At 45.0% G+C, this 24,280-nt stretch overlaps 1 protein-coding gene across 1 annotated transcript in view; it reads left to right on the plus strand.

Moving 5' to 3' along the window:
• Positions 1-24,280, plus strand: part of adamtsl3 (ADAMTS-like 3) — a 605,457-nt gene that overhangs the window by 567,640 nt on the left and 13,537 nt on the right. Inside the window, exons 23-27 of the mRNA XM_078241545.1 lie at positions 692-820; positions 2,333-2,515; positions 6,511-6,630; positions 9,988-10,200; positions 17,039-17,222. Of these exons, the coding sequence (XP_078097671.1) occupies positions 692-820; positions 2,333-2,515; positions 6,511-6,630; positions 9,988-10,200; positions 17,039-17,222 (829 nt within the window). The remainder of the gene's footprint in view (positions 1-691; positions 821-2,332; positions 2,516-6,510; positions 6,631-9,987; positions 10,201-17,038; positions 17,223-24,280) is intronic.

The following is a 24,280-nucleotide window of genomic DNA, read 5'->3' on the forward strand; positions in this document are numbered from 1 at the left end:
CCCTCAGTTGGGGGATGCCCCGTGGCATCAAGTACCCTCCGGGCATTTAATTGGCCACCGTCGAACCTTCCTGCAATTGAGGTCACCAATGGCAGAAGTCACGCCTGCTAATCAGAGGTTGAAAGCTCCTCATGCTGCCAGTGGCACTGTACCCACCCGATGCTCAGGATAATGGAGGGACCCCGGGCCACAGCTGAGTGAAGGCTGGTCACCGGAGACGGGAATGCGATGGATGGGGTTAGAGGCAAGGCAAGGTGTGGCTTTCGGCAACCAGCCCCCTGCCTGATGCCAGGTCCCGCGATGGTGCGCAGAGGGCCTGATGTGAGGGAATCTCTCAGCAGGCCTCTGGCAGGCTCAACAGATTTTACAGGGTGGTCTTACAAGAATGTGGGAGACCAGTGCGACCTCGATTCAATCCCCGTGTCACCACTAAATTGCAATGCACTCCAGGATCATGGATGTCACGTAGCTCATTAATGTGTCTAATTGACATCCTGTCCTTGGAAGCCGGGAGCCTGGGAGGCTGATACAGGGCCTTTCCCATGGCCTGGCCACTACACTTCCAATCACAAAAGGCTGCAGAAAATCCAGCCCTACATGTAAGTATAAGTAAATATTCATGGTGTTAATCTATTATAATGTTTCAGCTTTGTATTGGTATGCAAATTATATTTCTTTGATCTGTCACCAGAAAGTCCAGTCATCAGATCTTCCAGAGAGAATGTCACAAATCTTACCTCGTGGAATTTAACAGCAGTTGTCGGAAGTGTTTTATTTGCCAGACTTGGGGCGACAATCACCATTTCCTGTCCTGTTGAAGGTGAGTAAAACAGCTGGAGCTCTCTGCAGCATTTTTGTTTCAAGAGTATTGCATTATACGTTCAGGTTATTGGAGAATTTTACAGGACAGAGCAAGGACTACCGAGTGTTTGGTCATCCCCTTCCAAGGGGTGACACACCAGTCTCATTCCTTTCTGCCATCCCAGTGCTTTGAACGGCTATCACAGACACTGATCTCCCCCCTCACCAAGGGAGCACCATCCCTAACAATTGGAAGAAAATAAACTCTCCTTTCTATATGTTCTTCCGCTGTTGATCTTTTAACTTATTCCCTCTGGTTAATAACTCACCAGTCAGTGGAAAAAATGTCGTCCTATGTCCACTACCTAAGAAAAATATTGGGGATCTCTTGTCAGGAGGGAGTGCTGAATATGGTCAGACCCCATTTGGAGTATTGTGAGCAGTTTTGGGTGCCATATCGAAGGAAGAATGTGCTGGCCTTGGAAAGAATGATCCCTGGAATGAAGAGCTTGTCGTTTGAGGAACGGTTGAGGACTCTGGGTCTGTACTTGTTGGAGTTTAGAAGGATGAGGGGGGATCTTATTGAAACTTACAGGATACTGCAAGGCCTGGATAAAGTGGACATGGAAAGGATATTTCCACTAGTAGGAAAAGCGAGAACCAGAGGGAACAACCTCAGGCTAAAGGGACGATCCTTTAAAACACAGATGAGGAGGAATTTCTTCAGCCAGAGAGTGGTGAATCTGTGGAACTCTTTGCCGCAGAAGGCTGTGGAGGCCGGGTCATTGAGTGTCTTTAAGACAGAGATAGATAGATTCTTGATTAATAAGGGGATCAGGGGTTATTGGGAAAAGGCAGGAGAATTGGGATGAGAAAAATATCAGCCATGATTGAATGGAGCAGACTCGATGGGCCGAGTGGCCTAATTCTGCTCTTATGTCTTATGGTCTAATATGGAAGTACAGAAGTGTCTAGGGATTGCCAATGTGTTTGCTGTCTTGTGTTAGCAGTAGCTCCATTGGTTGGGTCATGTGAGCAAACTGATGATAGCGTCATCCCCAAAGACTTGCTCTATGTGAACTTGCTGTCGTCACGAGATCCACAGGTCACCCACACCTGCGATACAAGAATATCTAAAAGTCAGACTTCAAGTTGACCTGGATTGGAGTCGGTGCATGGGCATTCCTTGCTGCTGATGGGAGTGCTTGGCGACATCTAATCAAGAAGGGGGTGGAAAAAGCAGAAAGAAAACACACAGGCCTCAATTCGCACTTCAGGGCCTCGATTGGCATCAGGACAGGAAGGCTGCCCTTGGGCCTCTCCACCTGGATTTAATCCCCACCCACACCCTCGTGCCCGAATAAATACCCCCCACCTCCAAACTCATCTCTGGGAAGGGGGGATGTGCAGGGGCATTAAATTCTGCCCAATATTTCAGGTCGACGACTTTTCATCAGTACTTGCCTTGGAAACATGACGTCACGTGATCAGCGTATCTGGAAAGTTGGTAATATATTCTTTGCTTCAACAGGTGTGCCTGAACCAAAGGTTACATGGCAAAAGAAAGGTGGTTCGTTGGGTGGCAATTCTATTGTTCTTCAGAACGGTTCTCTGGTGCTGACGAATGTGACACTTGCAAATCATGGAATCTACAACTGTTTAGCCACAAATGTTATTGGACAAGCAACTGCATCCACATCTCTTAAATTAGCTGGTAGGTTCTTTATATTAGAACTTAGTACAGAATTAGATGATTCACCATAGTAAATATGAATTAGGCAATAAAGTGGAAATACCAGCTTGTGTTCATTGTTCACCAGAGCAAAGTGGGAGGAAAGTCACCCACATGCTATCCTGAAGTGCTTTACAATGGTCAGTTTGTTATGATCCTTGGAGAGACCGATCGCCTTTACAAAGAGATTTGAATTTGCAGTGACTAATGGATCACATGCCAAGCATGTTTTAAAACCTTTACCAGGACCGACACACAAAAATCAACGTTGGCTAAATGTTACTCATTAGGCCATTAACACACTAAACTACAAAAAGATATCCCCCTTAAATTTCGAGCAGAATCGAAAGCCCCGTGCCACCATTATATGTTATAAACACACTCTCTGCAGAATTGTAGTCTTTGCAGGAACCCGTGCAAAGTTACTCCTAGTTTCTAACTAACTCACTTCTCTCCATTTCAATGAGCTGTAATACCTCGCGTCCATCAAAATTCATCTCCCTCTGTCCGCTGAGAATCCTGAAACTGATTTCCAGGAGGAGGGCCGTTTACAGTTATTCCTTCTCTCGGCCACACCACAACAAATCTTGCAGGGCCCTTAAATCTCCATCAGTCCTATCTCTTCAACCAGAGAATGAGCCCTCACCAACATTCTGCCTGGTGGCTAACAGAGAACAGCCCTTTTCCATGCTCTCCACGAAAGCTGCTGTTTTCTGGTCTGTCTCTGGGACTCTGCCCGGTTCTTGTCATTCAATGGTATTACCATTGCTGAATCTTCCCCAATCAACAGTCTGTGGGTTACCGTTGACCGGAAACTGAACTGGACTAGCCATATAAATACTGTGGTTACCAGGGCAGGTCAAAGGCTGAGAATCCTGTGGTGAGTAACTCGCCTCCTGACTCCCCAAAGTCTGTCCACTATCTACAAGACACAAGTCAGGAGTGTGATGGAATATTCTCCACTTGCTTGGATGAGTGCAGTTCCAACAACACTCAAGATTGACACCATCCAGGACGAAGCAGCCTGCCTGATTGCTACCCCTTCCATAAACATTCAACCCCTCCACCACTGATGAACATTGGCTGCCGTGTGTACCATCAACAAGGTGCACTGCAGGAACACACCAATGTTCCTTAAGTAGTAGCTTCCAAGCTCACAACCACTACCAGCTTGAAGGACAAGAGCAGCAGATATCTGGGAACACCTGGAGGTTCCCCTCCAAGTAACTCACGATCCTGACTTGGAAATATATCGTCGTTCCTTCACTGTCACTAGGTCAAAATCCTGGAACTCCCCCCACAACACTACTGAGGGTGTACCTACACCTCAGGGGCAACAGGAGTTCAAGAAGGCAGCTCACCACCACCTTCTGAAGGGCAACTAGGGATGGACAATAAATGCTGGCCAGCCAGCGATGCCCATATCTTGCAAATAATATATTTTTTAAATGAGCCAGTCAAGTCGAGAGTCCACGTCTACCAAGAGCAGAGCCAGTTGTTCATTTTTTTGTATCCCAGTGTGAAAGTTAGCACTTGTACTTGAATTGGACATGCCTTGGACCCCTTGTCCCCATGTCAACCAGATTACATTGGCTTGTGACCGGGCAAAACGAGTAGGAGATCAATGTTCTATTTCATCTTGAATTAAAAGCAGACAGTTTAAAACATAACCACCTTATAAAACCTCGCATCCATAACAAGTTTTAAAGAGCTATTGGCAGGGATTTAATTTGGGGTTTGGAAATGAATTAGTCACCTGTCCACTTACTCAGAGACAGTCTGTGTTGGTAAGAATAAGGGGAGATACAACTTTAATTTCTAAAAATAAAGAAAATCATCGGAGCCTCAGAAAAATCACTGAATTCAATGGGGTAACATTGATAACGTCATGATTATTATTACATAAGATCCATTAAGTTGAGTTCATCCCTATTGTGTAATTCTGGGTTTCTGGGGCTTTCAGGGCATCTGCAAAAGGAACAAGATGAAATCTGATTGGAATGTGATGAAAGGAGATTTTTCCAGACCTCTCCTGGAGCTTGAGGCAAAGTACTGCGGATGCGGAAATCTGAAACAAAAACAGAAAATGCTGGAAACATTTTGAGTCTGGATGACCCTTCGTCAGAGCTCTGCAGACTGACTCGAAACATTGGCTCTATTCTCTCTCTACAGATGCTGTCAGACCTGCTGAGATTTTCCAGCATTTTCTGTTTTTGCTCCCCTGGAGCTTTTCCAGTTAGAATGATAGAATCCTACGGTGCAGAAGGAGGCCATTCAGCACACTGAGTCTGCACCAATCACAATCCCACCCAGGCCCTATCCCCATAACCCCATGCATTTGCCTTGGCTAGTCCCCCTGACACTAAGGGGCAATTTAGCATGGCCAATCCACCCAACCCACACATCTTTGGACGGTGGGATAAAACCGGAGCACTCGGAGGGAACCTACACAGACACAGGGAGAATGTGCAAACTCCACACCATCAGTGACCCAAGCTGATCACTGGGTCCCTAGCGCTGTGAGGCAGCAATGCTAACCACTGTGTCACCGTGCTGCCCTAGTTGCGTGTTCAGAGACAGGAGCACCATAAACAAGATGACTTTGTGCCTTCACCTGAGCTCCTCTCAAATCACTGGGTCTGCGAGGACTGTGGGAGAGTGGCAATGCCATTCAAGGGTGAAGCTTTCTAGCAACAGAGCAAGGGAGATCTGAAACGTTAAGTGCTATCACATTGGTCAGAAGTAGATGGTTCCATCGACATTAGAGAGAAAAGTGTCTGGAAGAGTTTGATTTTATTCCCTATTGAAGTACACCTCCTGTTAGCCAGCCAGAGAACTGTCACAGAGAATGTAACATGGAGGGTGCTGCCTTGGCCATTCTGTTGAAGAGGGCAACATTTGCAACAAGATATTAATGATTTGGATGAGAATATAGGAGGCATGGTCAGTAAGTTTGCAGATGACACCAAGATTGGTGGCATAGTGGACAGTGAAGAAAGTTATCTCCAAATGCAACGGGATCTTGATCAACTGAGCCAGTGGGCTGACGAATGGCAGATGGAGTTTAATTTAGACAAATGCAAGGTGAAGCATTTTGGTAGATTGAACCAGGGCAGGACTTACTCAGTTAATGGTAGGGCGCTGGGGAGAGTTACAGAACAAAGAGATCTAGGGGTACATGTTCATAGCTCCTTGAAAGTGGAGTCACAGGTGGACAAAGTGGTGAAGAAGGCATTCGGCATGCTTGGTTTCATCGGTCAGAACATTGAATACAGGTGTTGGAATGTCTTGTTGAAGTTGTACAAGACATTGGTAAGGCCACACTTGGAATACTGTGTGCAGTTCTGGTCACCCTATTATAGAAAGTATATTATTAAACTAGAAAGAGTGCAGAAAAGAATTACTAGGATGTTACCGGGACTTGATGGATTGAGTTATAAGGAGAGGCTGGATAGACTGGGACTTTTTTGTCTGGAGCATAGGAGGCTAAGGGATGATCTTATAGAGGTCTATAAAATAATGAAGGGCACAGATCAGCTAGCACAGATCAGCTAGATAGTCAATATCTTTTCCCAAAGGTAGGGGAGTCTAAAACTAGAGGGCATAGGTTTAAAGTGAGAGGGGAGAGATACAAAAGTGTCCAGAGAGGCAATTTTTTCACACAGATGGTGATGAGTGTCTGGAACAAGCTGCCAGAGGTAGGAGTAGAGGTGGGTACAATTTTGTCTTTTAAAAAGCATTTAGACAGTTACATGGGTAAGATGGGTATAGAGGGATATGGGCCAAATGTGGGCAATTGGGATTAGCTCAGGGGTTTAAAAAAAAAAGGGGTGGCATGGACAAGTTGGGCCAAAGGGCCTGTTCCCAGGCTGTAAACCTCTATGACTCTAAGAGAGAGAGAGAGTGAGAGAGCTCGAGATGAAATTTGGTGAAAAAAAAAATTTCTCAACAGCTTATTTCTTAAAATTTTATTTTAGAGCCAGGACCCACTCTTCAGTCTGTCACAACCCTTCAAGGCAAAGAAAGAAAACGTATCTTAATGGCATCGCAGGCTAACATCCCGCTGACTGTAAAACGAGGAGATGTCTTACGTATAGGTGGGTTTGTGATTCTCCTTTTCTGAAATGTATCAGCAACAGTTGGCTAGAATCAAACTACTTTCAATGGTTTAAAAATATTAAATTTGTCATAATACACTGTGGGAGCAATTAATTCAAATAAATTGCTCAACCATTCTGCCTATTAATGATATGTATCTGTTTTTAAAACTTTTAAAGTTTTTTGGGTCCGTGGAAATAAATCTCTGGAAAACTTCTGGGAAAACTTCACACAGATAGTTTCTAACACTGAGGCCAGCTTTGATATAAGCTGGTTTTAAATAGTTAAGCATGACTGCATAGCTGAGCAGAATGATAATGAGCTGAACCTAGCTTCTTCCCTGCTGCTGTCAGACTTTTGAATGGAATTACCTCGCATTAAGTTGATCTTTCTCTACACCCCAGCTATGACTGTAACATTACATATTCTGCACTCTCTCCTTTCCTTCTCTATGAACGGTATTCTTTGTCTGTATAGCGCGCAAGAAACAATACTTTTCACTGTATACTAATACATATGACAATAATAAATCAAATCAAATCAAAAAAGATATGAGAGGTGGAATTTTCCAGTAAAGTGACAAAGTTCTGACTGAAAGCCGGCATTATTTCTCCCCAGAAACACAGCCAGGTTTTCACTACAGGCCTTCTGACACTTTGCCACAAAAAAAGGGGAGTGTTTTGCACTGTCATTCTGATGGGGTGGAGCCTGATATGTCTGGCTGCACAGAGATTTGGGGCACCCTTTGCAAAAGTGAAAGTAAAGCCAACCCCCCCCCCCCCGCCTCCCAACTTTGCATCATAGCTGGCACCGGGGCTTCAATGCCCCCAATCCCCCCCCCTCCCCCATCAGCATCCCTACCCCAATGGGATTCCCTGGAGGCCCCACCGCCTGGCCCGTCCCCTAGCAGTGCCAACCTGGCACTGCCCACCCATGTCCCTCACCACCCTGGGGACTATACTAACCTCCGAGCCCCCCCGGCGTGGTCATCACAACAGCTTTCCATTTTTGGAAAGCATTAGTGATTCCCGCCGGCATGATAGGAACGTCCGACAACCCCAGAACCTATGGCGTTAAGCCATTTAAGAATATTTAAATCAATTTGAATTCCTGATAATCAGATTCCCGCCCTCGCTGGGAATGGACCTGGTTACGTCGCCGGCAGGGAAGGTCTCAGACTGCGATCACGCCGCCGCAAATCCCCTTATGGCCTTCTTAAGAAAGTTAGTGACCACACCAGAATTTGTGGGCCCAGAAAATCACGGTGGAGGTATTTGTGACTGCCCTTGACAACAAAGGCAGCATTTGACCAAGTATGGCATCAAGGAACCCTTACAAAACTTGAGGCAAATGGGAATCGGGGAAAACTTTCTACTGGTTGGAATCACTTGTAGCACAAAAGCAGATGTTTGTGATTGCTGGAGTGATCATCTCAGCCACAGGATATCACTGCAGGAGCTCCTTAGGGTAGTGTCCTAAGCCCAAATGTCTCCAGCTGTTTCATCAGTGAATTTTCCTTCAATTTAAGGTCAGAAGTGGGGATGTTGCTCATGATTGCACTGTGTTCAGTACCATTCATGACTCCTCTTATACTAAGCTCTCAGCAGCAAGACCTGGACAATATTCAGGCTTGGGCTGATGTGTGATGTGAATGTCCTGTGTCACTTAAGTAGCAGGCAATGATCTTCTCGAACAATAAGAAGTCTCACAACAACAGGTTAAAGTCCAACAGAGTGTTGGACTTTAACCTGGTGTTGTGAGATTCCTTAATGCCCCCCACCCCAGTCTAACGCCAGCATCTCCACATCATCTCCAACAAGGGAGAATCTATCCATTGCCCTTTGATGTTCAATGGCATTGCCATCATTGAATTCAGCACCTTCAACATCCTGGTGCTTACTATTGACCAGAAACATATTTGGACCAGCCATATAAATACTGTGGCTACAAGAACAGGTCAGAGCTGCAGATTTTGCAGCAAGTAACTCACCTCCTGACTTCTCAAAGCCTGTCTCAGCCTGTATCCAGCCTGCCTGGATCCGTGCAGCTCTGAAAATACTCAAAAAGCCAGACACCATCCAGAGCAAAACAGCCTGCTTGCTTGGTGTCCCATCCACCACTTTAAACATTCACTCCCTCCACCACCAACGCACACTGGTAACATCTACAAGATGCACTGCAGCAACCCACCAAGGCTCCTTCAACAGCACCAAACCCCAACCCCTACCATCTAGAAAGACAAGGGCGGCAGATGTTTGAGAAAACATTGGGGCCGCACGGTGGCACAGTGGTTAGCACTGCTGTCTCACAGCGCCAGGGACCCGGGTTCCATTCCCGGCTCGGGTCGCTGTCTGTGTGGAGTCTGCACTTTTTCCCTGTGTATATGTGGATTTCCTCCGGATGCTCCAGTTTCCTCCCACACTCCAAAGATGTGCGGGTTAGGTTGATTGGCCATGCTAATTGCCCCTAAATGCCAGGGGGATTAGCAAGATAAATACATAGGGTTATGGGGATAGGGCCTGGGTGGGATTGTAGTCGGCACGGACTCAATGGGCCGAATGGCCTCCTCCTGCACTGTAGGGATTCTAGGATTCAAAAACCACCACCTGCAAGTTCCCCTCCGAGCCACTCACCTTCCTGACTTGGAGCTGAGTCAAAATCCAGGAACTCCCTGCCTCAGAGCACTGTGGGAGTATTTACAGCAAACACTGCAGCGGCTCAAGGAGTCAACTCTCAAATGCCTTCTCAAGAGAAATTGAAGGATGAGCTACGAATGTGGATTTTTAACTTAGAAAAGAATCCAAGATGAAATCTTAAAAAAAATGGAGCTGAGCCAATGAAGGAGATATTCAGAAAGTGATCAAAAAGCTCGACCAAGAAGGTCAGTTTCGAGGAGGGTTTTGAAAGAGAGGAGAGTGGTGGAAAGGCAAAGGGCTTAAAGGCTCAATTCCAACCTTAAGAGCAAGGCAGCTAAAAGCACAGCTGCCAATGTAAGGGCCAAACAGTGGTGATACAATTTACGGGGGAGGAACTGTATTTTTCATTGCACTTCAGGGAAACCTTTTTTTGGATCAAGTTGATATGAGATGTTAACTCGTCATACAACTGAACTTTTCCTTATTAATATTAAATAGTACATCTGCCTTTATCACTTTTACTTCCCAATCACAGTGCCTTAACTTGCACAATCCAAGTATTGCTATAATATATAAATTGTATTGTAGATTTACATTTCATAATTAAAAGAATCATTACAATGCAGTGGTCTGCCTTTTGAGAAGTCCCATTGCATTACATTATTGTATGTATTACTTATGTCTTTGCTCTAAAACTGGTCCATCAAACTTGTTTCCTAGGTTGTCCAGTGTCTGCTAAACACAAAATGGCCATCAGCTGGTATTTCAGAAATCAACCCATTCATACGGTCCCAGGACTTGAGTACAAAGTGTTGGCCAGGGGACGAGTCCTTGAAGTGAACATGGCCTTGGAGAGGTTGGCGGGGCAGTACAAATGTCTGGCTTCTAATAATACTCAGTTTGTTTCTGCTTCAGTTGATGTGAGCTTCTTAGGTAAGCTAAGAATTTATTTTCTTATTGCTTTTTACCAGTCACCGTCGAGAGTAGCATTTGTTGGGGGTGTGTAGCAGAGTGGAACGTCTATAAATTGTGACAGGGAGGCTTGAATAATGAAGACATTAGAACCTGATGTAATCAAAATGCATAGTGTTGTTTAATGCATCCTTTATACAAAATAATATAAGTTTGCTACAATATTAATTTATGTCAACTACTCACAATTTCTGCTACTTCTGTACTTTACAAGAGGCAATCTTTCTCTGTATGTCTTTTTATACGTTTCCCACTTAGTATAACTTCTGGTTATAAAAAGCTGGATAAAATGTTCTTACTGCATCTGAACACTCACTCATTCCTATTCAATTTAATAGTGGCTTATCCATTCTCAACAATGCCCCATCATTAAAAAAAATGTAACTTTGCATACAATTGGTCCAGATTTTCATCCTTAAGATGGACCATTTCCCGACACCGGCTTCCCTCTCGGCAGGACGTACCGATGCTTTTTTTTTGTGGCACGGTAGTCAGGATAAGCTGGAGTCTCCAGAGGCAGGCCCAAGGTGGGAACGAAGCCGGGCTGATGCCAACACAGGCAGGGTAGAAGACAGGCCTCATTCACTGGGACGTTATCCTATTTCTGTAGATAAGTGATCGCCACCCCATTCCTCACCCCTTATCTTTCCTGACCTCCCACCAATTCAGCATGCCCCCTCCATAACACCAATGCCCACTCACTGACAATGCACTACAGGTAGTGCTCATGAACCCTAGAATAAGAGTGGGAAATCTTTGATATGCTCATGAAACTGTCAAAATAAGCAGCAATTAAAAACCCTCTTCCAAAACACAATCCTGCACATAAAACTGTCAATCAAAATTTCCATTGCACAGCTCTGTCAACAATTCCTCCAGAGTTGGATAAACAATAAAATCTTCAAAGGCTCCACAGATGGCTGGGTTTCAATCAAATAAGTCAGTCATTATTCCACTGCTTCAAAGGCTCAACAGATGGCCAGACTTGCAATCAAGAAAATATAAACTCGAAGGGGAAAATTGATGCATTAAAATAAAGAAGAGCACTTTATGCTGGATAAAATGTTCTTACTGCATCTGAACACTCACTCATTCCTATTCAATTTAATAGTGGCTTATCCATTCTCAACAATGCCCCATCATTAAAAAAAATTTAACTTTGCATATACTATTACATTATAACATCTGAAGTTGTCAACACCATTTGAACTTAGTTTTCAATAGTTTTCCGGCTCCAGAGTAAGTTTCCTCCCATGGGTCTCAGAATGGTCCTTTCACATATTAAGTTGATCTTTCTCCTCACGCTACTAGTAATTGCAACACTATATTCTGCACTCTCTCCTTTCCTTCTCCCCTATGTACTCTATGAGTGGTATGTTTTGTCTGTAACAGCTCACAAGAAACAATGCTTTTCAATACTGGGTGTCCTTGATAGGTATGTCCCTGTCAGGCAGGGAGGAAATGGCCGAGTGAGGGAACCATGGTTCACGAAAGAGGTGGAATGCCTTGTGAAAAGGAAGAGGGAAGCTTATGTAGGGATGAGGAAACAAGGTTCAGATGGCTCGATTGAGGGTTACAAGTTAGCAAGGAATGAGCTGAAAAAGGGGCTTAGGAGAGCTAGGAGGGGACATGAGAAGTCCTTGGTGGGTCGGATCAAGGAAAACCCCAAGGCTTTTTACTCTTATGTGAGGAATAAAAGAATGACCAGGGTGAGGTTAGGGCCGGTCAAGGACAGTAGTGGGAACTTGTGTATGGAGTCAGTAGAGATAGGCGAGGTGATGAATGAATACTTTTCTTCAGTGTTCACCAAGGAGAGGGGCCATGTTTTTGAGGACGAGAAGGTGTTACATGCTAATAGGCAGAAGGAAATAGATGTTCGGAGGGAGGATGTCCTGGCAGTTTTGAATAAACTGAAGGTCGATAAGTCCCCTGGGCCTGATGAAATATATCCTAGGATTCTTTGGGAGGCAAGGGATGAGATTGCAGAGCCTTTGGCTTTGATCTTTGGGTCCTCACTGTCCACGGGGATGGTGCCAGAGGACTGGAGAATGGCGAATGTTGTTCCTCTGTTTAAGAAAGGGAATAGAAATGACCCTGGTAATTATAGACCGGTTAGTCTTACTTCGGTGGTTGGTAAATTGATGGAAAAGGTCCTTAGGGATGGGATTTACGACCATTTAGAAAGATGCGGATTAATCCGGGATAGTCACCACGGATTTGTGAAGGGCAAGTCATGCCTCACAAATTTGATTGAATTTTTTGAGGAGGTAACTAAGTGTGTTGATGAAGGTAAGGCAGTTGATGTCATATTCATGGATTTTAGTAAGGCGTTTGATAAGGTCCCCCATGGTCGGCTTATGATGAAAGTGAGGAGGTGTGGGATAGAGGGAAATTTGGCCGATTGGATAGGTAACTGGCTGTCTGATCGAAGACAGAAGGTGGTGGTGGATGGAAAATTTTCGGATTGGAGGCAGGTTGCTAGCGGAGTGCCACAGGGATCAGTGCTTGGTCCTCTGCTCTTTGTGATTTTTATTAATGACTTAGAGGAGGGGCTGAAGGGTGGATCAGTAAATTTGCTGATGACACCAAGATTGGTGGAGTAGTGGATGAGGTGGAGGGTTGTTGTAGGCTGCAAAGAGACATAGATAGGATGCAAAGCTGGGCTGAAAAAAATGGCAAATGGAGTTTAACCCTGATAAATGTGAGGTGATTCATTTTGGTAGGACAAATTTAAATGTGGATTACAGGGTCAAAGGTAGGGTTCTGAAGACTGTGGAGGAACAGAGAGATCTTGGGGTCCATATCCACAGATCTCGAAAGGTTGCCACTCAAGTGGATAGAACTGTGAAGAAGGCCTATAGTGTGTTAGCTTTTATTAACAGGGGGTTGGAGTTTAAGAGCCGTGGGGTTATGCTGCAACTGTACAGGACCTTGGTGAGACCACATTTGGAATATTGTGTGCAGTTCTGTTCACCTCACTATAAGAAGGATGTGGAAGCACTGGAAAGAGTGCAGAGGAGATTTACCAGGATGCTGCCTGGTTTGGAGGGTAGGTCTTATGAGGAAAGGTTGAGGGAGCTGGGGCTGTTCTCTCTGGAGCGGAGGAGGCTGAGGGGAGACTTAATAGAGGTTTATAAAATGATGAAGGGGATAGATAGAGTGAACGTTCAAAGACTATTTCCTCGGGTGGATGGAGCTATTACAAGGGGGCATAACTATAGGGTTCGTGGTGGGAGATATAGGAAGGATATCAGAGGTAGGTTCTTTACGCAGAGAGTGGTTGGGGTGTGGAATGGACTGCCTGCAGTGATAGTGGAGTCAGACACTTTAGGAACATTTAAGTGGTTATTGGATAGGCACATGGAGCACACCAGGATGATAGGGAGTGGGATAGTTTGATCTTGGTTTCAGATAAAGCTCGGCACAACATCGTGGGCCGAAGGGCCTGTTCTGTGCTGTACTGTTCTATGTTTTCACTGTATCCCAATACATGACAATGATAAATCAATTCATTTCAATACCTACCAAATACAATGGAAAAAGCAGGTGAGAAGAGGTTGTGGGAGTTCTAAAATGCCCACTCTGAAATTCAGCAGGCGGCATTGCAGTGTGAGAGCTCACGAACCCTTCTCTTATCCTCCACCCCAGTAGCAGCACCCAGCTGATCTCCTGTTCTGTATTTGAACTATAGGTTAAAAATAAATAGAGATAAAATCACAATCTGCATTAAATTGTGTTTTAATAAGGTGAATAAATTCTTACCTGTCACACTGCCACAACTGTACTTATTGGTAATGCAACAACAGCAGCATAATGTCACTCCATTCCTTCCCCGTTGTGTCAATGCTCTCTGCAGAATTTGCATTATGCTTCCTTCCTTTGTTCAAATTTCATATTCAGAAATCAGCATCAAATATGAAAAAAAATAGCAAAGTATCCTACAGGTACATTAAATAGAACAGTCATCGAATCCCCACAGTGCAGAAGGAGGCCATTTGGCCCATCGAGTCTGCACCAACCCTCTGACAGAGTATCTTATCCAGGCCCTCCCCCATAACTCCATGCACTTTACCATGGTTGATCCACCTAAACTACACATCTTGGGACACCAAGGGGCAATTTACCATGATCAATCCACTTAACCTGCACGTCTTTCGGACTGTGGGAGGAAACCGGAGCACCCGGAGGAAACCCACAGGCACAGGGAGAACGTGCAGACTCCGCACATTCTGTGACCCAAGACTGTGCCGACACATGATGCTATTCTAAACTAAAGACCATTTGCCTCTGCGCGGTCCTTATCCCTCTATTCCCTGCCTATTTGTGTATCTGTCAAGATGCCTCTTAAACGTTGCTATTGTATCTGCTTCGACCGCCTCCTCTGCAGTGCATTCCAGGCACTTAACACCCTCTGTGTAAAAACAAAAATTGCCTCTCACACCTCCTTTAAACTTCTCCCCTTTTACCTTAAACCTAAGTAATTTCTACCCTTGGGAAAAAATGACTCCAGCCAGATTCTATCCATACCTCTCATAATTTTGTAAACTTCTATCAGGTCACCCAAAGGCTAGCATTGCCAGCGATGCCCATAACCCATGAAAGAAGAAAAACATTTTTTAAAAAATAGATAAATTAGGAAGCCAATCAAATTACTTGAAAATCCATTTTACTTCTGGGAGAGAAGAGTCGAGTGTAAAGTTTGGCTGAAGATGGTCATCTGGGGATGAAGTGCAAAGCAGAAGGTAGTCACATCGCTCCAGCCAGTGCCAAGCGAGCGCCATGTGCAACATTTTTAGAATGATAGAAATCTTACATTCGGTCCATCGAGTCTACACTGACCACAATCCCACCCCAGGCCCTATCCCCACAACCCCACACATTTACCCCACTAACCCCTCTAACCTACACATCCCAGGACACTAAGGGGCAATTTAGCATGGCCAATCATCCTAACCCGCACATCTTTGGACTGTGGGAGGAAACCGGAGCACCCGGAGGAAACCCACGAAGACACGGGGAGAACGTGCAGACTCCGCACAGACAGTGACCCAAGCCGGGACTCGAACCCAGGTCCCTGGCACTGTGAGGCAGCAGTGCTAACCACTGTGCCGCCCCCTATTTAACCGAGTGGGGAAGAAAACTAGGCAAAAAGGTGATCAGCAAGCGAAATTGGATGAGAAACAAGAGTGTTAGTAGAGCAGAGCAAAGGAAGGAAGGGGCAGATTGGGAGAAAAGCAGCTCTGGAGAGGGTGATGCTAACTCCTGTTAAAGTCATTATTTCTGTCAGTGGAGCTCTGCAACTCTTTCTCTGCTTCTGCACTTCCAAGGCCTGTGAAATACTTCAGTGGCATGCCGTTATTACAGCCGCCGCACACATAGTTTCCACAGCTGTAAGTGGGGTAAATCTTACCATGCCTCTGTGAAAATTTGGTGCAACAGGGATTCTGAACAGAAATAAGTCAACATCGCACCTAATTGCCGAGGTAGAGACATCCAGGGAAAGCTAACAAATTTTATATTCTTCAATATCGGGTGAACAAGTGACAACGTATGAACCACTGGTTGTCTCGAGCGCTGGCGTTCTGCTTCATAAAGTCCCAGCAACTCTGTCCAGTTTGTTCTTATTTTTCTTATTTGTTGATTTGTTTAAAATTGAAAAGGGCTGTTCTTAGTGCTGCTGCTGCATCAGTGATGCATAAAACCTACATCAATATGGGCGGCACACAGTGGTTAGCGCTGCTGCCTCACATCGCCAAGGACCCGGGTTCAATTCCGGCCTCGGGTCACTGTCTGTGTGGAGTTTGCACATTCTCCCCGTGTCTGCGTGGGTTTCCTCCCACAGTCCAAAGTTGTGCAGGTTAGGTGGATTGGCCGTGCTAAATTGCCCCTTACTGTCTAAAGATGTAGCTTAGGGGAATTAGTGGGGCAAATACGTGGAGTTACAGGGATAGGGACTGGGTAAGATTTTTAAAAAGCTGGTTTGGTGCAGACCCAATGGGCCAAATGGCCGCCTCCTGCACTGTAGAGATTCTTAAATCAGATAGCTACGGATAGTCAGTATTGATAGCATGTGACACAATCTATTCAAAATCATCAAGGATAGGTTTTGCTTATGATTGTTATTACATGTTTTACAAAAGAAAATCAAATGTTATCTCAGGCAGAACTCTTTGTATATAACTCTGATCGGGGTGGGGAGTGGCGTAGCTCTGATCCGAGGGTGGGGGGAGCAGTTCCGATCACTGGGGTTGGGTGGGGTGGAGGGGGAGCCCCTGAGACCTGCGTGATGGGCTAGTGGGGGAAGTTTGCTCTGATATTGGCCCTATAAGCATTCCGCCCCGATCCCAGTGCTTTGCCAGGCTTTGCCAATGTGGGTCACCGCCCTCCCCTCTCCCGCTGACTTGACAGCGTGAAACACATCCACCTATTTCATTGTGGCAGAGTGTGGTAAGATCTGGGTTTTTTTGCCGGAACCAACACTCCGTCATTTTTTAGTAAGATTTCGCCCGGAGTTAGCGTTTTAAGTCCATTGACCCTTCTTCTCAAAATGTGAACTTTGTTTCTCTCTCCACAGATGCTGCCAGAACTCTGAGTATTTCCAGCACTTTCAGTTTTTGATTTCAGGTTTTTAGCATCCACAATATTTTGCTTTTAGTATCTATTCCTTGCCTTTTTTCAATTTTGAAGCTATGAAGTAATTCTGAGAAAAATTATTGAAGAAACTACAACTGTATTTTTGTGACAAACAACTAACTTCTCTCACAAGTTACTGACAATGATTTATTTTCTCCCAAATCAGATTTCATGTGGGTGCCTGGTGACTCGGGAGCCTGTACAACAACCTGTGGTAATGCAGGAGTCCAGCAACGCAAACTGCTCTGTCTGAATACTAATGGCATTGAGGTGAATGAGTCAGCATGCTATGAGCTTCCCAAACCTCCCTTGGTTACTGAGCCATGTAATACTCAGGATTGTCCAGCCAGGTAAGGCAGAAAGAGAGCTATTTTAATTTTATTTTTAACACCAGTATTCCTGCATTAAACAGTTACAGATACAGGCTAAACAGTTACAGATACAGGCTGAACAGTTATGGATACAGGCTGAACAGTTATGGATACAGGCTGAACAGTTACGGATACAGGCTGAACAGTTACAGATACAGGCTAAACAGTTATGGATACAGGCTAAGTTCATTCTCAGTGCAAGTATGGGGGGTAGGACAAAATATCTAAACTTGTTGATGCGTTAACTATAGAGGAGAGCTGCTGCACACACTGGGCAAGATTCTCCGGCCTCCCCCAGCATTTTCTTGACGGCGGGAGTCGACATACCGTTCATTGGCGGCAGGGTCCTCTGGTCCCGCCACCGTCAATGAGAATTGAAGCCGCCCTAGGCCGTCGGGAAACCGGCAGCAGGGGGTACGCCACCAGCGAGACTAGAGAATCCCTCCAGCGTGAACGTTCGGAGAATTCCAGCCACAAGAGCAACAATTAGGGACGGGCAGTGAATTGTGGCCCAGCCATCGACACCCACATACTATGAAAAAATAGACAAAAAAGTGGCTTTCCGTCAGAGTGAAGAATTTGGTACAAGTGTTCCATTATGGAGGGGAGGGGGGGCGGGGGGGTGGGGGGGGAGCAGGTGCGTGAAGGTGTGGAAGTGGACATTCTGTTCATAAGATAACCTACCCATTTTGTTCCAGCAGATTGGAACCTCCTGATCTTCATCACCATTGCAATCATTGGAAATGGAATTCCCCCGCCACCAAGCCCCCCACCTTACCCCCCCCCCCCCCCCCCCGCCCCATAACTGAACACTTGTACCAAATTTCTCACTCTGATGAAGAGCCACTTTTTTGTATATTTTCTCATGGTATGTGGATGTTGTTGGCTGCGCCAGTAATTCATTGGCCATCCCTAATTGCCCTTGAGAAGGTAGTGGTGAGCTGCCTTCCTCAATTGTGGCAGTACGTGTGATATAGGTACACGCACAGTGTGGTTAGGAAGGAGTTCCAGGATTTTCACCCAGCGACAGTGAAGGAACAGTGATATAGTTCCTCATGGTGCGTGGTTTGGAGGTGAACTTGCAGGTGACGGTTTTCCGTGTGTGTGCTGGCCTGTCCTTTTATGTTGTAGAGGTCATGGGTTTGGAAGGTGCTGTTAAAGGAGCCTTGGTGAGTTGCTGCTTTGCATCTTGCTGCCACTGAGTGCCAGTGATGGAGAAAGTCAATGTTAAAGGTGGTGGATGGGGTGTCCATCAAGCAGGATGCTTTGTCCTGGATGGTGTCGAGCTTTTTCAGTGTTGTTGGAGCTGCACTCAACCAGGCAGGTGGCGAGAATTCCATCACACTCCTGACTTGTGCCTTGTAGATGGTGGACAGGCTTTGGGGAGACAGGAGGTGAGTTGCTTGCTATATCTGGCCTGCTCTTGTAGCCACAGCATTTATGTGATTGGTCCCAGTTTGGTGTCAGGTGAATGGTAACCTTTACATTGTTGATAGTGATGGAATCTGCCATCAAAAGTCATGGGGGGGTACTTCTGCTGACCTGAACTAATTTTCAAACTTTGCACTTTTGGTCGGAATTCTCCAACGGTGGAAATTCAGAAGTTTGTTGCAAACAACATTTAAAGAGTCAAGACTCTGATGTAGGGTCATCCTAACTCGAAATGTTGGCTCTATTCTCTCTGATGTGGAGATGCCGGCGTTGGACTGGGGTAAACACAGTAAGAGTTTTAACAACACCAGGTTAAAGTCCAACAGGTTTATTTGGTAGCAAATGCCATTAGCTTTTGGAGCGCTGCTCCGAAAGCTAATGGCATTTGCTACCAAATAAACCTGTTGGACTTTAACCTAGTGTTGTTAAAACTCTTACTGTGTCTATTCTCCACATCTATTGTATACGGCATCTCCACATCTATTCTCTCTCCACAGAGGTTGTCAGACCTGCTGTGTTTTTCCAGCATTTCCTGTTTTTGTTTCAGATTTCAGCATCTGCAGTATTTTGCATTTATCTTGATCTGCTTTTGTCCTGTACTAAGGTGTTATCAAGTTTAAGGTTTGTCTTGGTGCAATATGCTTTCAAAATTGGGCTCCCACAGTTGGTGAAAAGCTACCGGCTCTAATGTTGAAGCAGATCTTTTCACTTAATAACCATTGCATTGTTTTATTTTTTTCCATTCATGGGATGTGGGCATTGCTGGCAATGCAAGCATTTGTTACTCATCCCCAATTGAACTGAGTAGTTTTCTAGGCCATTATTTTTGTGGGCCTGGAGTCACGTGTAGGCCAGACCAGGTGAGGATGGCAGATTTCCCTCCCTAAAGGACATTGGTGAACCAGACAGGGTTTTTTTTTTACACCATTAGACTTTTATTCCAGATTTCTTTTTATTGAATTCACCATCTGTGGTGGGATTTAAACCCTGATCCCCAGAGCATTACCTTACAAGAGTCTAGGAACAGAGGGCATAATCTCAGATTAAAGGGTCACCATCTAAGACAGAGATGAGGAGGAATTTCTTTACTCAGACGGTAGTGAATCTGTGGAACTCTTTACTGCAGAGGCTGGGTCATTAAGTATGTTCAAAGCTGAGATAAACAGAGTTTTAATCAGTAAGGGAATCAAGGGTTATGGAGATAAGGCAGGAAAGTGGAGTTGGGGATTATATCAGATCAGCCATGATCTCATTGAATGGCAAAGCAGACTTGATGGGCCGAATGGCCTAGTTCTGTTCCTACATCTTACTGCCTAATGGGTCTCTGGATTACTAGTCCAGTAATAATACCACCACAACATCAATTACCCCAATATGTGTGGAAATCATTAATTCTACCTATTGTACGTTTATATCACTTTTTTTCCCTTATTCTTTCATGGGATGTGGGCATTGCTGGCATGAGCAACACTTGTTGCCCATCCCTAATTGCCCTCAAGAACTGAATGGCTTCCTAGGCCATTTCAGAGGACAGCTAAGAGTTGACCACATTGCTGTGGGTCTGGAGTCACATGTAGGCCAGACCGGGTAAGGATAGTGGATTCCCTTCCTACCAGACCATGATTGAACAAAGAACAAGAACAAAGAAAAGTACAGCACAGGATTAGGCCCTTTGGCCCTCCAAGCCTGTGCCGATCATGATGTCCCAACTAAACTTTAAAAAATCCTTCTGTCCTTACTCAGCCTGTATCCCTCTATTCCCTCCATATTCATGTACCCATCCAGATGCCTCTTAAATGTTGCCAATGTGCTTGCTTCCACCATCTCCTCTGGCAGCGCGTTCCAGGCACCCACCACTCTCTGCGTGAAAAACTTCCCCCGCATAACTCCCTTAAACCTCCCCCTCTCACCTTGAACCTGCAGCCCCCTTGTAATTGACACTTCCACCCTGGGGAAAAATGCCTCTGACTATCCCATGATCACCATTACTGAGACTAGCTTTGTATTCCAGATATATTAATTGAATTCAAATTCCACCAGCTGCCGTGGTGAGATTTGAACCCATGTCACCAGATCATTAGCCTGGGCCTCTGGATTACTATCCAGTGACATTATCACTTTGCCACTATCTCCCTCAAGAATGACTTCAAGAAAAAGAAATGGCAAAAGTCTATTCCGTGTGGATTTGGGTTGGATAATCTGTACAAGAATGGTTTTCTGTTGTCACATATTCGTTTGCCAAAACACTTGATTTTAATTTTACCCGTGTGTATTTTTTCTGAACTTCACTTGCAGTGCTAATTTAATATGTTAAATTGTCAGCATGCCTTTGGATACCCCTTGAGATTCCTTGAACAATGTGTTCTCTCATGCTTGCCTTGTGTAATAATCTGAACTCCAGCTGTAATGAGCTATTGGTTCCAACCCAAGTTCGAACCTTCTGGAGCAAGCCTGAAGTTTGCTGTGACTCTTAATGTGAAAACCACGGTACAGGTGCTTTTTAGGATGTAAGAGAAATTAAATTGGAAGTGAAGCTCAGAAAAAGTCATGTCATCGTCTTGACGACCTGCTGGTTTTACTGCACTGCGGCCCCATTTCAGGCCATCTGCTTTATTTAACATCGAAAATGCCCTGGATTTTTTTTTTTAAATTGCAACATTTAATTTGTCTCTGAAGCGGAATGAAGATGCCATGGTGTGAAATGTGGTAGCAGTCCGATGTCAGTAATCTGAGTGAGACCAGTCACATGAATTGCGGCCATCAGAACTACACCAGCCTATTTTCTGCTTATTGATGGGTGGGGTGGGTAAAACTGCACAGTGATTGGAGCAATCCATTTATTCTTAAACATGGTTTAAGTATAACTGTGAACATTTTCAGGATTTCTATATTGTGTGAGACCAATGATTGATCCGCTGGATCTCTGACAAACAGATCCCTGTAGATGGCTGCAATCCAAATGTAAAATTACTGGAGACCATTGAAGACCTATTTTTGGTGGGTGGAATCTGAGATGTGCTGGGAAAAAATAAATAAAAACAGAAAAAAAAGAAAGAGGTTGAAAGGATAGAAACTGCGTCAGAGGCATACCGAGAGTAAGGGAAGTCGAGACAAGTGGCTGGATTTTCCATCCCTTCCTGCCGGCGGGATTTTCCAGTCCTGCCAAAGGCCTCCCCACCCGACCCCCCTCCCTATTCGATGGGTTCCCAGATGGCAAGGCGGTTGAGCCACGCAAAATGCCATACACCTCGGCGGGACTGGAAGATCTCACTGGCGGCCAATGGCTAACCATCCTCGCTGCTGGAAAATCCCGGCCAAGGAATGACTTGGACCACAGAGTGTGTTTGTGAGAGCTCGCTGTGTCTAAATTGACTGCCTCTGGTGCAACACTGATTACATTTCCAAATCTCCCATTGATTGTGAAGCACTTTGGAATATCCCTTGAAGATATTCCATAAATGGAAGATTTTTTTTCTTCCTATGCTCAGCACGTTTTGTATTAAAGTTTATTTGAAGGAAACAAAATCGAACGACAAAATCTTCCCATGAGCGTTTTTTGCAACCATTTGGCCACTGGCAGAAAAGTTAAATTATCCGATAGATCCCTTGGATTTTATCATGCAAACCAGACATGTGGAAGCACAAAAAGGGCTTGAATTTATATAGCAATTTTAACATGGGAAAATGCCCCAAAATGCCACAGAGGCAAGAGAAAAAGAGATACCAGACTGCCATTGATATCCTATCGAATATTTGATTGACTGAGATTTTCTCTAAAGCAGAATAGAAAGATTGTATTTATTGTTGAATTTTATTCAGCCAAAGTTTGGCTCAAGTTCTTACTTTATAAAAGTTGTGGGTTAGCCAAGAAAACAAGGATGTGTTGATAAATGGAAAACATCAGGCGAGCCAAACAACTGAAAATCATATTGCCAAACCATTCCCAATATGAAGAGGCTCAGTTGACAGCTCATCAAAGGTACAAGTCCAAGTTGAACTCCAAACTTCAGGATTATTAGCTAAAACTCCAAGGACTGGTGGAAGAATGCACAAATATGTTTCCAACGTAAAGATGGAACTCTGCGAAGATAGGGTCCCATACCTCATTTGTTCAAATATTGCCAAATCGGATCCATCACCCAAAACTGAAGATCTGGTACCAAATGTTCCATTAGACCTCAGCAACTCGATCAGTCAAGTGAAGAATCACTCACACAAGAAAGTTCAACTTGTTGAAAAGTTGGATCCCGGAACAGAACTACTAATCCCAGAGGCGCAGGTTGTTGGTGTCTCCGAACACTCTTTGTGTAGCCAGCTGCTCTCTTGCTTATCTATTTCAGTGAACGCTGTCAAATAATTTCCCAGATCAGTAGAAAGCTACAAACGTCATGTGCGACCACAAGAAGGGGTCAAAGTCGGACTCTGGTAACGACATGCCAGAATCTCTGCTGCCAATTATGTCAGAGCGTTCGAAAAGAATAGAGGAAGAAGCTGTTATGTGATCTCGATCACAACAGTTTACTGTCCACTTGCCAACTTGGCAACCGAGCAAATCAGCAATACAGGTTCTCAATTTCATCATGTGAAAAGCATAGAATCCCTACAGTACAGGAGGAGGCCATTCTGCCCATTGAGCCTGTACCGACCACAATCCCACCCTATTCCCGTAACTCTCATTTTTCCTACTAATCCCCTTGACAATCCCCCCTCCTAGGGTGGCACAGTGGGTTAGCACTGCCGCCTCACAGCGCCAGGGACCCAGATTCAATTCCGGCCTCGGGTCACTGTGCAGAGTTTGCACTTTCTCCCCATGTCGGCGTGCGTTTACGCCGGCTCCTCCGGTTTCCTCCCACAGTTCGATGATGTGCGGGTTAGTTGGATTGGCCGTGCTAAATTGACCCTTAGAGTCAGGGGGATTCGCAGGGTAAAATGTGTGGGGTGACGGGAATAAGGCCTGGGTGGGATTGTGGTCGGTACAGGGTCGATGGGCCGAATGGCCTCCTCCTGTACTGTAGGGATTCTGTGACTCTCTGAAAATGGAGTTGCTTTTTTAATTACTGGGGAGCAGTCTCCCCTGCCATGAAAGGTTTTCCTGTCACCTTCGATGCCACACTGTTGTGTCCTTTTACTCCCACTCGTTGAAAGCAGCAGATATTGGTGTCCTCAGCAATTTTGAAGAAACATCTGTCAAATTAGACATCACTGAGGGATTTCTGATGGAACAGTGCCACCTGTTTCAATGCTCAATTTCTGTTGATTGGCCATGCTAAATTGTCCCTTAGTGTCAGGGAGACTAGCAGGATGAATACGTGGGATTATGGGAATAGGGCCTGGGTGGGATTGATGTTGGTGCAGGCTCAGTGGGCCGAATGGCCTCCTTCTGTACTGTAGGGATTCTATGATATTAAACTTGGACCTTCTCGGGTAGATGCACAAAGTTCATGGCATAATTTTGAAGAAGAACAGACGAGTTTTCTCCGTGTCCTGGCCACTATCTATCCCCCTATCAACATTACAAATACAGATTATCTGGTTATTATCATATCGCCACGTTTGGGAGTTTGATGCGTGTGAATTAAGTGCCACATTTCCTACATTACAACAGT

This window comes from Mustelus asterias, chromosome 24, assembly GCF_964213995.1.
Source record: "Mustelus asterias chromosome 24, sMusAst1.hap1.1, whole genome shotgun sequence".
Lineage (NCBI taxonomy): Eukaryota > Metazoa > Chordata > Chondrichthyes > Carcharhiniformes > Triakidae > Mustelus > Mustelus asterias.